This window comes from Podarcis bocagei (genome assembly GCF_964188305.1).
Source record: "Podarcis bocagei genome assembly, chromosome: 6".
NCBI classification, from domain to species: domain Eukaryota; kingdom Metazoa; phylum Chordata; class Lepidosauria; order Squamata; family Lacertidae; genus Podarcis; species Podarcis bocagei.
Window position 1 is genome coordinate 91,854,246 of NC_138130.1, and position 15,764 is coordinate 91,870,009.

Genomic DNA, 15,764 nt, shown 5'->3' on the forward strand with positions numbered 1-15,764 from the left:
GGAAGAAGAGTTTGGATTTGATATTCCGTTTTATCACTACCCTAAGGATTCTCAAGCGGCTAACATTCTCCTTTCCTTCCTCCCCCACAACAAACACTCTGTGAGGTGAGTGAGGTTGAGAGACTTCAGAGAAGTGTGACTAGCCCAAGGTCACCCAGCAGCTGCATGTGGAGGAGCGGGGACGGGAACCCGGTTCACCAGATTATGAGTCTACCGCTCTTAATCACTACACCACACTGGAGACAAACAAAACTGGTGTCTCTCAGCAGAGCGGATGGAGTGTACGTAACTGCTGTACTGTATTAATCTATGGTTTGGCTTAGTATGGCGCCATGGTTTAGCATTCTCCAGATTAACCACAAGCTGTAACCAAGGTTTGTCCAAGGTTTGGGGTAAGCTGAACCAGTGAATCATGAGCCCAAAATAAGCACAGAGGAGCCAAGCAGCCATGTTCTCCTGTCCTGGAGCCTGCCTGTCTGCTTGCACATTCACACAAAACTTAGTGTGAATTTGGCTTAGCTTGCCATGTGAACCAGGCCATGACTCTTACCCGGATTTCAAATGGACCATCTGTGCAACATGTGCTTGGCTAGCTGCATTTCAGATTTTTAAAATATGCATTAGTTTGCAAGCTCCTGTTGCAAAGGAGTTAAGCATTTTCATGCTTAATTTTCTGCATGTGAGAAAAAGCTTACAGTGAAGCATCATGTATGGGGTGCCTTTTATTATTAATGCCCGGAAGCTGAATCTTCGTTGGATGCACATTAAAATGAGTTGTTTGTGCCTTACCAGTTATGGTTGGATTGGTTTTTCCTTGAGGCCCAGACTGTATAATTACTCTCTTAGTTAAAATTTTAATGTTGTCAACAGGCGATGTGGAGGAAAGGGGATGTAGCCACCTCACTGTATAGAAACTCTCCAAGCTAATTTATTATTTGGCACTGCTGGCGGCATACAAACCGAAACTTCCTCAAAGGAGGAGTGCAAACCGGCTCTTCGAATGTGTCACGTTTAAAGCTCTAGAGGACTCATCAATATGGGTAAGAATCAGTTCTAATTTGGTGTGAGTTTGATCTCATTGCAGCATTTCAGTGGCTTTAAACACACACAGACACCACCAGTTATTTCACCAAAACCCCAGGCGTTCAGAGTGTTTTATTGCCAGGTGTTGATAGTTCAGTTTTGCTTGGTATGGGGCCTTGGAGTCCTCTAAGCAGATTTAGATCCGACGTCTGTCATCCTCTCTAGGGGCAGTAATAAGAATGGGGAGTTCCTTAGCCAAATGCAGGAAAAATATGTAATTCCCCCAAGAGAGGGTAGCGGCAGCAAGAAGAAGAGTAGAAGAAGAGTTTGGATTTGATATCCCGCTTTATCACCACCCGAAGGAGTCTCAAAGCGGCTAACATTCTCCTTTCCCTTCCTCCCCCACAACAAACACTCTGTGAGGTGAGTGAGGCTGAGAGACTTCAGAGAAGTGTGACTAGCCCAAGGTCACCCAGCAGCTGCATGTGGAGGAGCGAGGAAGCGAACCCAGTTCACCAGATTATGAGTCTACCGCTCTTAACCACTACACCACACTGGCTCTCAGTGGTGAAAGCAGGTGAGCTAGGGCTTGGTAGCTGCATATAAAGCTGCCTTGTACTGAGTCTTGCCCAGTGTCATCTTCTCTGACTGGCAGAAACTACCCAAGGTCTGCAGCTGGTGTTCGAGATTAGCCAGGTGCCAGGCGCATTTTGCTCCTGCCTTTAGACCACTTGCGACCAAGTGAAGATGCCTGGGTGCCAGGATGGCGCCTGACATTACACCATCTGGGGATCATTGGATCTGGACTGTTTTCACACACTAATACCCTATCCTGTAGAATTCTATATTTTATCTTCACAGTTGGAATGAATTTCTGGCACCAAAACACTTTTTCTGCACAGTCTGAGCAGGAACAGTCACCATTAAGAGAAAGAGATAGGAACAGGCTAATCCAAATGTGGACTGTCTCTGGATCAAGTGACTCTTCTTAAGTTCTCCAAGTTCTTATCCTAGCTGAAGGTTGTCATCGCTGGATCAATCACACTCAGCCCATCATTTGAAAAATAAGACTTGCCCCCAAATGGCAAGAAGACATTCTATTTTGGCCACTGTAACCTTGGTTTAAGGAGCCATTTGGCGCCCGGCTTATATATCTGAGTTTCTAACACTGATAGTCTGCAGTAGAGAAATACCTTTCTCACCATCTCTCACCTACGATGATGTGCACTGGATCTGATCTGGGACTCTTCTGCATGTGGAGCATGTCCTCTGCACTGAGCGATGCAACTGAGTGTTATGTGTGTCCCCCCAGGGTCTAGGCAGAGAGTCTTTCCCATCGCCTTCTGCCTGGAAGGTTTTAACTGGAAATACCAGGGATTTGGCCTGGGATTTTGTGCCTTCAGAAGCACCTGCTCTTGTCACTGAGCTGTGTCCCTTCTTTCTCTCTTGCTAAGAGGCCTTGGTGTTTTCTGAGCAATAACATAGCAGCTTGGCTGGTGCCGTAACGAGACGTTCTGTTTGTGCAGCACCTTGGGTTTCCAAAAAGCTACATTTATCATTTAATGCTCTGCCAACCCTTGAAACGGCTTCTTTTCTTTCCCTTTTTCAAAAAAACGTTGTTTATTCACAGCATTCTCTATATTGTTTCTACCATGCAGCTGTTGTGTGGAAATGCAGCATTCCAAAAAAGAGGAAGAAAAGCCCAGGCACAACTGGAAACTCCTCAACAGGCTGATTATGGCTTGTTGAGCAATTGAGGCTGGTCCTCTATACTTAACTAAAATATACGGAGCGGTTTCCAGATATAGAGATGCCCAGTAGCATCAATTAAGCTCGGGAGGCGAGTAGGCTGTAGTTTCTCTGTTGTCTGTTCATGGGGGGGGGGGTTGTTGGTTTCTCCAATGCAGGAGTAACATCTCAATTCAGCTGCAAGCTTGGCTTTTGTGTCAGGAGATTGTTCTCAGGTTGGCAAAGTGGCGACGTTTTGGGTCTTTTCCAGTGCGGCCCCCGAAAAGAGGTCCCGCGTGTACATTTATAGACCACTGCTGAGTTGTTATGTGGAATAAGCTCCCCACCTCTCTCAGCTTTGTAACGGCAATGTTGAAACTGATTTCAGATGCATGTGGCGGTCCAATAATGGAAGTAAAGGCTGTGTGTGTGTGTGTGTGTGTGTGTGTGTGTGTGTGTGCGCGCGTGCGCGCGCGCACCATATACCAACTAGTTTGGTACAGTTAAAAGGTAAAGGGACCCCTGACCATTAGGTCCCGTCATGGCTGACTCTGGGGTTGCGGCGCTCATCTCGCTTTATTGGCCGAGGGAGCCGGCATACAACTTCTGGGTCATGTGGCTAGCATGGCTAAGCCGCTTCTGGCGAACCAGAGCAGCACACGGAAATGCCGTTTACCTTTCCGCTGGAGCGGTACCTATTTATCTACTTGCATTTCATGCTTTCGAACTGCTAGGTTGGCAGGAGCAGGGACTGAGCAACAGGAGCTCACCCCGTCATGGGGATTTGAACCGCCAACCTTCTGATCAGGAAGTCCTAGGCTCTGTGGTTTAACCCACAGCGCCACCCGTGCCCCTTGGTACAGTTTGTTTACTGTTAATAGAGTTGAGTTGAAAGGGACCCTGAGGGTCATGAACTTCTAACACGCCACCTTGCCTTCCCTCTAAACCAGTGTTTCCCAAACTTTGATTTCCAGCTGCTGTTGGACTACAATTCCCATCATCCTTAGCTAGCAAGTCAGGGGTGATGGTAGTCCGAAAACAGCTGAAGACCACCTAAGTTTGGGAGACACTGCTCTAAAGTAAAATGTCCCCAAAGCTGCAACTGTTCCCCATAGGGGAATTGCTCCATTCCTTTGATCATTTTGGTTGCCCTTTCTTGAACCCTTCCCAACTCTGCAGTATTCTTCTAGAGATGGGGTGATTGGAACTCTACACAGTTATTCCCAGTGCAGTCTTGCCATAGATTTGTGTTAATGGCATTATGACATTCGGAGAGTTTTATTTCTGATCACGCTGCTGATTTTCCCTACTGTGGCATCCTTAGGAAAGGCCAGGGAGCAGCATGGCATCATTAGCAGAGAGAGGGGAGAGAAGAAGAACAGAATGGGGCATTATCAGGGACTGGCCGGATGCTGGGCAGGGGTGGCTGGATTCTGGGCACCGGGAGAAATGGGGGTTGGAGGCTGACTTGGAAGAAGGGATCGGGGAATTGGGGGAACTTGTAACAACTGGGAGATGAGAGCCAGAGGCAGGAGAAGGTGCAGGATTGGGGAGTGAAGAACAGGTGAGGGAGGAGGGAGGCAGAGGCCAGGTTAGTGTAGAATCTAGGGCTTCTATGCCTCCTCCTGCTGCCCTCACCTCTCCTGCTCCACTGTCTCCCAGGACCAGTAGAGGATGAAAGCGAGAGGAGCAGAAGGTTACACGCAGGCATAGTCTTCACCTGCTTGCGTGCAGCTCAGGTGGGAAAGATACCTAAGCTGAGGTTAGGGGCAGAGCCTCTCTGTTGCAGCAACAGCCTCATTGGGTGCACACCCAAGAGTAGCTGAGAGATGTGGAACTTAATGGGCATGCCTCTTCCTAACTTGTAAGTGTACTTTTGACAAGAGTTAATTCCGTGCCTGCCAGTATCTGCAGGAAAAGGGTCTGGCTGGCTGGCAGTAACCCTGAACGGGAACACACTCTGCACTGCAGCATTTTCTTACAGGTTCCACTTAAAAAAAATAAATGGAAAAAACCTACTTGCAGTTTTGTAGCACCAAACAAAAGATCCTGTCAGCTTTTGTTTTTGTTCACATCTTAGGTGAAACTCTAAATGAGTGATCAGCTCCTGTTTGTTTCAATTTTCAGTTTCAGTTTGAAACACTTAGAGCTATATAAATACTGCTCTCCAGAGAGTTAAGAAATGCTTTCGTTGCATAGCTGAAGCTCTTAAATGTTTCAGGGGAGAGGGGGAGAGAAGGCGCACCTCTAAGTATTCGTCACCGCTTTTGAATACGTCTCATAATCTGCAATTCCGGGCAATGCTCTTGAGACATAATCAACTTAGGCTTTCTAATATATCTGGGAAAATTCTTGCAAATGTACTGTGACTTGCTTGTCTTTTAGTCGGTGCTTCACATCTTCCAGTGGGGGTGAAATGTTGCTGCCAAATACCCAGATTGGTGCCTTTCTCATTTTTGCAGCCTCTGCGTTTATGCAACTTCACACATTTGGCTTTCTCTGCAAGTTGATGTGAGCAAGCTATGTGCAACTACTTAGCTGAACTGGCTTGCTTCAGGAAGCCATAGTTCAGATGAACCACAGTTTAGGAGTTTGGACCTAACACTAAACTGTGGATAAACAAAAATGGAAGCCAATAACTTCCGGTCTCCTCTTAATGGCCATGCCGGGGGGGGGGGGGTAGGGAAGTTGGTGCAATGGTGGGTTTATTTTTAATTTTTAAAGAATATGGGGAAATACTGAAGAGAGAGAAACTTAAATCTCAGCAGAAACACAGGAGATGATACAATCTTCTAGAGCCACGGACTCTTTGACAACCTGTCGGGAAGCTTCATATCGCTGCCTCTGCAACTCCCCCTCAGACACTCCCTCCTTGCTCCTTTTTTTTAATTGCATATTGCCGCAGGAGGAAATTAAACCTTGTCTTGATTCTGTTTGCTTATATACTTGCGCTGGGAACCTCAGCTGAACTGCCGCAAAGAATCTCGAGCAAGAAAGTTAGCTGAACTTCCTGCGTCAAAGACCTGAACTACGTGAGCGAGGGATCACATGGTAAAATCTTTCCTGAACCGTTCCACTTCTGATGGCAAGGGGGAGATGGCATGATCAAACTGCTGTTCCTTGCCCATGGAAAACTAGGTGCCAAGGAAAGGACTGTAGCCTAGCTTACTCCTGCTGAAGCGGTAACAGGCCTTAGTGAGCAGGAAGAGGCTGTGGCAGAGAACAGTCCAGAACCAGAGGCAAAAGAAGAGGCTTGACAGGAGAGGGAGGCAAGAGGCAGAGCTGAGTTGAGCTGATGAGGAAGCCAGGCTGCCTCCCCTTCCTGCTGCAACAAGCGCCGCCACCACCCCGGTCTCCCAGGACCAGGAGAAGTATGAAGAGGGCGGAGCTAAGATAGGCAAGACCTCAGATTGCTTGTGAAGGAACAGGATGAGGAGGTTGGTTAGGCTGAGAAGCAGTGACTGGGCCAAGTTCACTCAGTGAGCTTCATTCCAGAGTGGGAATTGAACCCTGGATTCCCACATCCTGGGCCAACACCCTAACCACTACACCACACTGGCTCTCATTTTTGGACGTTGCTACCCAAAATTCTGGTGCTGGAGGAGACTCTTGAGAGTCCCATGGACTGCAAGAAGATCAAACCTCTCAATTCTGAAGGAAATCAGCCCTGAGTGTTCACTGGAAGGACAGATCCTGAAGCTGAGGCTCCAATACTTTGGCCACCTCATGAGAAGAGAAGACTCCCTGGAAAAGACCCTGATGTTGGGAAAGATGGAGGGCACAAGGAGAAGGGGACGACACAGGACGAGATGGTTGGGCAGTGTTCTCGAAGCTAACAGCATGAGTTTGACCAAACTGCGGGAGAGAGTGGAAGACAGGAGTGCCTGGCGTGCTCTGGTCCATGGGGTCACGAAGAGTCGGACACGACTAAACAACAACAACCCAAAAGCGATGTTAACAAGCTGGACACAAAGTTCAGAGGATTCTAAAGGATCTAGAAAAATAATTTGTTAGCATGAAATCCTGTGGGGATAGGTTTATTGCCTAGAGAATCAATTAGGGGTGGGCTTGGGGGAATGATAAAATGTGCTTATGGATATTTAAATATTTAACACAGGGATTTAAATGATTAGAAATTAGGAAATTAACTGTTTAGAAGTCTCTCAAAAAGAATTGAAAATGCCTCTGCCTATGTCCTTGAGGCGTAATAAAATGAAGGTAGAGTTATCTTTCTTCATTCCGGATCATTTCTACCCTGCTCACATTCAAGGGTCTAGGTCAACTTGCAACTGCTAATTTAAAAACTACGAGCAACCGTGTAATATTACGTTAACAATATTCCCAAAAATTACATTTAAAATGCCTCGAAGCATTAAAATAAGCTTAGCGCAGTGCTCTGTAATAAGATATACAGGCTAGCTTGGAACTATTTCACTTACATAATAATGATGGGGTTAAACATAGAAGAAGGCTTCCTCATTTGTGTCTTGCCTTGGAATTAACCATGCCTTAAATCCGCCTTCCCCAGCCCATTTTGCGCCATATGTTTTGAACCCAAAGTCCCGTGCTAGCATGGCTCAGTTGGTAGAGCATGAGACTCTTAATCTCAGGGTTGTGGGTTTGAGCCCCATGTTGCATTGCAGGGGCTTGGACTAGATGACCCTGGGGGTCCCTTCCAACTCTACAATTCCATGATCCACGATCCCCATCCAGCACAGCTAGTGGTCGTAGACAGCGTAAATGGGCATCCAGAACATCTGGAGAGCACCAGCTTGGGAAGGGTGGCCATAAACAGACAGAGATGCCTAGGAAACAGGACAGCGCCGGGTCTCTTTGTCTGGAGGATTGAGGATAAGGCTGAATAGGGGTCTTCTGGCAGTTCTATACATGGGGGTCCCTTTTTCAGGTTTAGACCAGAAGGCCCATATATTGCTCAACTCAGATTCTATCGTGGCATGAAGGCTGGCGTTGTATTCAGCTAACGTTTACTCAGACTAGACTCGATTAATTTAATTGCCATGGCTAACTTCGGTGCATTAATTTCAGTAGGTCTGCTCTGAATAAAAGTTAATTTGTAAACACCGTTCTCTCCCCCACCCTTCTCTCTTTGTAGCTGTATTTTCCAGTTTTCCTTGCTGACCAACCAAGAGATTACCCTCACCTTCTGTTTTTGCTGGAGAGAAAAATTTCAGTGAAAAGGCCACTGTCGGCCGATCCCAGGCACTCTGTTGCCTTTTTAGCTTTACTTTACATAGTCCACGTCCACTGGCACACAGCTATTGGGGGGGGGGTGGTCCTAGGTAGTAGCACATCGATTAACTAAATTGGAGAAATTTTATGGTTTGTGCATGATTAGTTTCTGGACCCAATTAAAGGTGCTAGTTTTGACCTACAAAGCCTTAAATGACTCCAGACTGCAATACTTTAAGGACCACCTCTCCCTGTATTCACTGACCCGGTCCCTGTGATCACCATCTGAGGCCTTTCTTTGTGGGCCTCCGCCACGCGAGATAGCAACATGAGAAAGGGCCTTTTCTGTGGTGGCTCCCCGCTTGTGGAATGTTCTCTCCAGGGCGGCATGCTTGACACTTTCACTACATATCTTTAGGCACCTGGCAGAAATGTTTCTCTATAACCAGGCCTTTGGCTGATTAAACCATCCATGCTCTTTTAATTGTGTCTGTGGGAGCGGTGTTAATGGTTTGTTTTTGCTTCATTATGTAGTTTGCGTTCTCATTTTGCATTTTTATGACGTGAGCCTTCAGATGAAGGGCAGTATACAAATCTAATGATTAATAACAACAGCTGATAATAATTTGTGCTCTGTGTTTTAACATGAGATAGTTCTGATGACCATTATAAAGGTACTGACCATCTGGCAGCACGTTGATTATTATTTGATGTATCTGCTGAGATGGTAAGGTAAAGGTAAAGGGTCCATTAGGTCCAGTCGCGGATGACTCTGGGGTTGCAGTGCTCATCTCACTTTATTGGCTGAGGGAGCCGGCGTACAGCTTCAGGGTCATGTGGCCAGCATGACAAAGCTGCTTCTGGCGAACCAGAGCAGCACATGGAAATGCCGTTTACCTTCCTGCCGGAGCAATACCTATTTATCTACTTGCACTTTGACGTGCTTTCGAACTGCTAGGTTGACAGGAGCAGGGACCGAGCAATGGGAGCTCACCCTGCCACAGGGATTCGAACCGCCGACCTTTTGATCGGCAAGTCCTAGGCTCTGTGGTTTAAACCACAGCGCCACCCACATCCCTTTGCTGAGATGGTAGTGTTGTGTTATCTAGAATGCTGCACAGTCGGTGTGCCAGAGGGTTTAAGAGTGTTGTGTGCCTCTTAAGACCCGTGATTGCAGAGCTACACACTTCACCTAAGTGTGGGTACAAAGTTAACCTTGCCTTTAAATAATTGAGGAACTGGGAGTCAGCAGTTCAGTTCTTTAAATACTCCCCTCTCCTCTTTGTGGAGGGCAGGAGGGTCATGTAGCTTTCCCCTTGTCCAGCATGAGTGTGTACACAGCTGAATGGACTGGCAAGGGAATCCAAAGAGATGTGAGGTTACACAGAGGACAGGAGGGGTGTTCGAAAATAACCACAACAGCTTATTAAAGTCTAGCTTCAACAAACAAGGTTATCCAAGAAAGCTGCAGAGACCTTATGGATTTTGTTACATTTACTGCTTCAGATAATCTATTTTTGTAGTAAGCTATTTATACAACAACCGTTGTAAGCTAATACAGTGGGAAGCCAAAAATATGAACTGGCTTGCGCTGGAAGCTCTTCGTCCTCTTCCATGCAGGGGTAGAGTGCTTTACTCTCAAGTTTCTTGTGGACAATGGTTTTTCCCCATACTGAAAATAGCTCATTCAGTGTTGAATTGTGCTTGCTTTCCACAATGAGGGGGCCAGAAGAATGGTGTACTCAGTGGTAGAGAACCTGCTCTCGATGGTTCAATCCTTGGCATCTCCAGTTGGCCTAGGAAAATACCAAGCTAGATGGAAAAATGGTCTTCCGTAATATGAGGCAGTTTCTTAGATTGTCTGTCTTTTGCCGATGCAAAAGAATTCATACAGATAGCTTAACTGGCTAGAGCATGAGACCCCTTAATTTCAGGGTTGTAGGTTCGAGTGAAATATTCCTGCCTTGCAGGGGATTGGGCTAGATGACCCTTGTGGCCCCTACTAACTCTGCACTTCTATGACGCTGTAGTAAGGGAGCTCTCCTGCCAAGTTAGGCGGTTCTAGGAGAGCACCATTCCATAAGCTTTCCTGCTTTTCAGGAGCTGAGCTTCCTAAAGCAACAATTTGCAGCTGCAAGGCCCTTTGCTCTACATTGCTGTTAGAGAAGATAGAAGGTGCATCTAGAGAACACTACCCAGGAGTGCCAGTATGCCAAGTCCATGATCTTTTTTAAAAAACTTGCTAGCAGAAGACTGGGAGTCTGAGGAGATGTTTTGGGTGCTCGGATCACCATGGAAGCCTCTTTCGTGCCTGGGAGCTTTCCAAGGTCCTGAAGCTGTGCTTCCTATCTGGACTCGCTTCTAGGAACCTGGTTTTAGTAGTCCATTAGTTGCTACTCAGTCCTGAGCCATGTGTAGCTACAGCCCGATGCCCCATGTAATACACCATGCAGAGTAATGTGTGTCGTATGCCTTAGCAATTTTCTGAGTCAGGGCATAAACGATAGCAAGCCATTAAAAATGGATTGCCATACTGTAATCTGGAGGAATCAAGTTCTTGTTATAGCTCCATGCTGCTCTGGATCGCTAGCAGGGTTTTAGGGTTAATTGCCAAGTGAAGTTCAAGACCAGTATTTTGTGTCTTGTAGAACAGAAGCTTAAAAAAACATTCCCCCTACTTTTGTATTTTGTTGGTGGTGTGCTTCAGGTGATGAAGATGGCATGAAAGACAATAAATGTAAGACATACCTTGCCATGACCAGAGCAAGAAACAGTTTTTCGCTTAAGTGACCTGTCGTAGACCATTTTTGCTGTGGCCTAGCCAGGTTGGAAGAGGGTGATGTGTCAAAGGTTTTCCAATGAGATGCAAGGCTGAGTAGGCGTTGAACAGAGGTCTAATCAACCAATCCAGTGGGACAGTGGCAGCCAACATGATGCACCCCCGATGCTGATGGACTCTCTAGCCCCAGCCAGCCTGGTCAGTGGTTGGGATAATGGAAATTCTGGACCAGTACCACTCATAGGAACTCCACATTGGCTATCCCAACCTAAAGTAATACTATTGCCTCTTTTGTTATTGGGTTCTTAGAAACTCTGTAAATTGATTGTACTAGAAACACACCAAGTTGCTTTTTAGAACCGTAAGATTAACTGTTCTTCCATTTAAAGTGTTCACAACATTGTATTTCTATGATTATCCGCTAGCTTTAATTTGAGTGTATTTCCCAGTGCTGTGCTGCATTAACACTGAAGCAACTCTGCGGTAGTTAAACCTACATGCTTGATTACCGGCGGGAGTGAATTATAAGCACAAAGCGATTCCATAAGACACTCTTACTTTGCAAAGCTAAAGTTGTTGCACGGGTAAGCTTGAAATCGTTATTTGTTTATTGAAGTCCGTTCAAGGGTGGGCTTAGAAATGATGAAGTGATGGTGAAGCTTATTGATCGGTGCTCAACATGGCACATGCCACTGAGGGGCATGTTGCTTAGCTGTGAAGTTTCAGTAAAGTTTTGTGAGAACTGTATTCCAAAATTTATTGGCGTGAGTTGGTGGGTTTGCAAAAGGCTACATGGGAAGAGTGTTCGGATACTGCCAGGGAGACAAACGCCACCATGCCTCCACGCCGTCTCCCGGTCTCCCGTGGAAACAGTATCAGTCGATTAGCAACACAAGCCTCAGAAATAGCTGTCCACATTCCAGGACTTGTGCACGCCCTTTTTGCAGAGTTTCCACAATGAAAGATTCGCCCAGGAGAGCATATTTTACAGATTTATTCAACGTTGGTCAGAACAAAGGAAAAACATGACTGCCTGCCTTCGTGTCGAGGCAACAGACTGAAAACAAAAGCTATATACAAAACAGAAACTTCCTGTGAGCAGGAAGTATGCAGTCTTGTGACGCACAACAGCCTGCTCCCTTTTTAAGGTGGAACGGAAATATCCTAACAAAGAGTACAGTCAGCTAGTGCACAATAGCAAAACCCTAAATATTAAGACCATCCCTTGAACGTGGTGCCAGAGTTTCATTTTCTATTATAGACATAGGAGGCTGTTCAGTTTTGTAGTGTTCTGATTCTTAATGAGCTGATCAAAGCTGGCAAGGATAAGCTAGGCTGTGGCTGGATGAAGACATTTTGATCCTGTTACAGATTCAGTGTCTTGGGGTGTTGCAAGTGCCACGTGACTCAGTCTGTGGGTTTGGACAAAATCTAACAGGGTAGAATACAGTGATGCAACAGTCCATCTGGGCAAGCATCACATCTTGATCCCACCTCTCTCCTCTCCCTGTGAACTATTTTGGGGGTTCTCCTGACTGTCCCCCACTTCAGGGGGCGTTGCAGGGGGTAAGGAAAGGAAGGGAAAGCCCCTTTGTGTGTGCGGAAGTCCTTGCACAGGTTCTCATTAGGTGAATCCTGTCCACAGATTTTTCCCACCATACGATGCGTTGTGTGTGTGTGTGTTTGTTTGTTTTTTTATTGTCCTAATTAATTTTGTAAAAGTCAAGGCTTCAGATCATAAATAACAAGCATGCAAGAGAATTCCCCAGAATTGTAATAAGGGTAAGTAATACACACACAAACATAGATACAGTGGTACCTCGGGTTACATACGCTTCAGGTTACAGACTCCGCTAACCCAGAAATAGTGCTTCAGGTTAAGAACTTTGCTTCAGGATGAGAACAGAAATCGTGCTCCAGTGGCGCAGTGGCAGCAGGAGGCCCCATTAGCTAAAGTGGTGCTTCAGGTTAAGAACAGTTTCAGGTTAAGAACGGACCTCCGGAACGAATTAAGTACTTAACCTGAGGTACCACTGTATACAGAGATAGATATACTGATCCCCTCCACATGTTGATGTTCCCCTCCTTCCCCTTCCCCACTTCGATGGTTAAATATATAGAATTAAATCTTTCTGCCCTTTTAGTACTACCCTCTACATAAGATGAAGGGAGGCGCTGATTCTGCATCTGTGTACAACTCAGTCCTGCTAATGACTCAGTCACTGGAAGGAGAGTTCATATTCTGAAGAGTTGTTGTTGTTTTTTGCACACTGTTGACCAGCTGCATCTTAAATGAAAACAGTTCATTCTTTCTGCATTTTTAAGAAGATTCAGTTAGGTGCAGAAACATTAAATATTTTAACCAACATTTGTCTCTAGGCATATCTCTGATACTTGTTCAGTACTTGCATATACGCCTTGTAAGAGCTGTGAGAATTTTAGTTACCAGGCTGCTAAGACTGATTTTCAGAACCTCTGTTCGTTTGTTTTATTTTTAATGGGGTGTGGTGGAAACAACTTGCTTTTTTGCTTTTGCTTTCTCCTAACATGCCTGAAGTCACATTTGCTCTTCTTCTCATCTTCTGTTGTCTCCCTCCGTACCACAACATCCCCAAGCCATGCATGAGGGCGCTAGAAATAATATTGCATGTGTCCTTAAGATCCTTGCAAAAGTATCTGAAATCCGAATCCTCTTAGATAATGCATTTTCTCCCTTTAAAAAAAAGTTAGAAAAGGCTATTTTGCAGGAGGCTGGCTTTCCCACAAGCCCTCTCCAGCGGCCTTTTTCTTCTTAGTGAATTAGCTGGGCTTACGAGAGTTGGAGTCCCACAACACCTAGCGCAGCGGTTCTCAACCTGTGGGTCCCCAGATATTTGTTGGACTACAACTCCCATCACCCTGACCACTGGTCATGCTGGTAAGGAATGATGGGAGTTGTAGTCCAGCAACATCTGGGGACCCACAGGTTGAGAAGCACTGACCTAGAGGGTCACAGGTTCCCCAACCCTGTCTTATTTTATTATCCTTGCAACCCTACATGTCTCTCCCATATCCGTCTCTACAGCCACAGCAGGTGCTGTAACCTCTTGGCAGTTTGACTTCAGCCCAAAGGCGCACTCCTCCGTTGTCTCCTGAGACAGACGGATGCTGACAACAACAGAGCACTCTACATCTACCTGGATCCTGAGTTATCATAGCCCTGCACAATTTTATGACTCACCAAGGTGAATTCAACCTGCTCGTTGTGGGTGTGACTCCCTAGGAGCTGGGTGGATTTCCTGTTGTTTCTTTTTCCCTATGCATTGAGTACCTGTGAGGCCATATTGAAGGACTGGTACTCTCTGTCTTGATGAGTCATCTCCACTCTTATTTTCTTTTTGGTAATAGCAGGGCTTCCAGAGCTGATAATCTCCAGCCACTCTTGAGACCTTTTTTTTTTTTAGCTGATACTTCCCCAGTATTCAAACACCCATGCTGAAACCAAACACTGGCGTAATTGTCTCCTTTTAACATGTCCTTTTATGTTGACATTGAACTTCAGAGTCGTTTATATCAGCAAAAAAAGTGAGAGAGCGCGCAAAATCCTATTACCTTTAACTGTCTGTTCATTGATTAATTATTCAGGAAAAGTAAATATATAATACTAGATTTAAATTAAACTTTAATTAAAGATTTTATCTGAAAACCTGCCTCTTCGGGGCCTTCTGATGTTGTGTGGTGCTTTAAAAAAGAAAAAGGAAAAAAAGAAAAGAAATTCCTTTTAAAGAAGGGATTTGAAGCTTAAATGTTTTTAACTGCAAGGTAACTGTTAGAAATTCTTTTAAAGGTTTGCTCTTTGTGTGGGTGTACCAGTCTCTTGTTTTTGTACACGTGAGATTCCCCTTTTGGCTTCACAAAGTTTGTATCCAGAGACTGAAAATGGGGCACACTGGTATTGAATTTATGTCTCTCCTTGGAACCATAAACTTCTGCTTTCGTTAGTAGTTTCCGTGAATTCTTGCATTGCATTGATGAAACGAGGCAACTGAAACCAAGTTTCTAGTCTTGGTCTGGTCAGTATGTGGATGGGAGCCTTTGGAGGCTGGGCCACCATTTGGTATTTTCTGGATTAGGGTGTTATTCAACTGATCTGCAGAAATCTGCCGCAATCACAGGCACGCTTACCTGAGAACATGTCCATCTGAATGCCAAGGATCTTCTTTCTGAGTAAACATGCCTAGGTTTGAACTGTGTGGGCAAGATCCAGTGTTGGGCCAGTGGATTTTCCTTTTCTACTCCTCCTGCCATAATGCCCTGCAGCTCTGTAGGGATCCGTCAACCCTCTGGAGTTTGTTGTGCAAGTGGGATGCCATAATTGGATATAGAACCTTCTCCAGTTCACCCATTTGCGTCATAATTTGGGGCACACGTGGAACTGGCACCGACCCTTAAGAACAAATACATATCCATTTGCCTGTTTGTTCTCAAACAGGTGTAAGGAAGCAGTGTTTTAATCCGTCATAAATCACGGCGTGCCGGTTTTCCGACAGAATGCCCCAAGAGGCCGCATGCTGGCGTAGTTGTGTTCCCCACTTTTTAATGGACTCCTCCGAGTGACAGCGAAGAGAGTTGAAGGTTAATTGAGTATTAATGAGTTGGGGGGGGGGGCGTTTCTTGCCAGAGGCTCCCAGAGAAGTCCTTCATGTTTTGGAACTCTTAAAAAAAATCTTCTTATCTTGTTAAATACACATTACTCCTAAGGTGGCAATTAGAGAAAATAAATTATCCACAACTATCAACATCACTTTTCTGGCTACTCTTATAATAATCTTCTGCTAGTGAGAGAACTGGGTAGAAGACTTTTTAAAAAAATAATAATCTCCTGTTCTCCTGTTATTGGCTTCTTTTTAATTACCCCTAATAGGAAGAGATGTAAAATTTTTGGTTATGAAATGATAATGTAAGAAGCCTAAGGGATAAATGATGGTAATTATAACTCCTGCTGGAGGTGTTTTTCACTGTCACTCTTCCCCCACACGAACAGTACTTATGGAATAAATGTATA

The 15,764-nt window shown here is 45.4% G+C and overlaps 1 protein-coding gene across 4 annotated transcripts in view; it reads left to right on the forward strand.

The window, feature by feature from the left end:
- The window catches only part of SLC36A4 (solute carrier family 36 member 4), a 104,634-nt gene that overhangs the window by 70,803 nt on the left and 18,067 nt on the right, over positions 1-15,764 (forward strand). Inside the window, exon 11 of one of the 4 annotated variants that reach the window (XM_081197406.1) lies at positions 871-1,247. The exons of the other annotated variants lie outside the window; for them this stretch is intronic. Within the exon in view, the coding sequence (XP_081053532.1) occupies positions 871-911 (41 nt within the window). The 3' untranslated portion in view covers positions 912-1,247. Of the gene's footprint in view, positions 1-870; positions 1,248-15,764 lie in introns of those variants that run through there. 4 annotated transcript variants of the gene reach the window in all.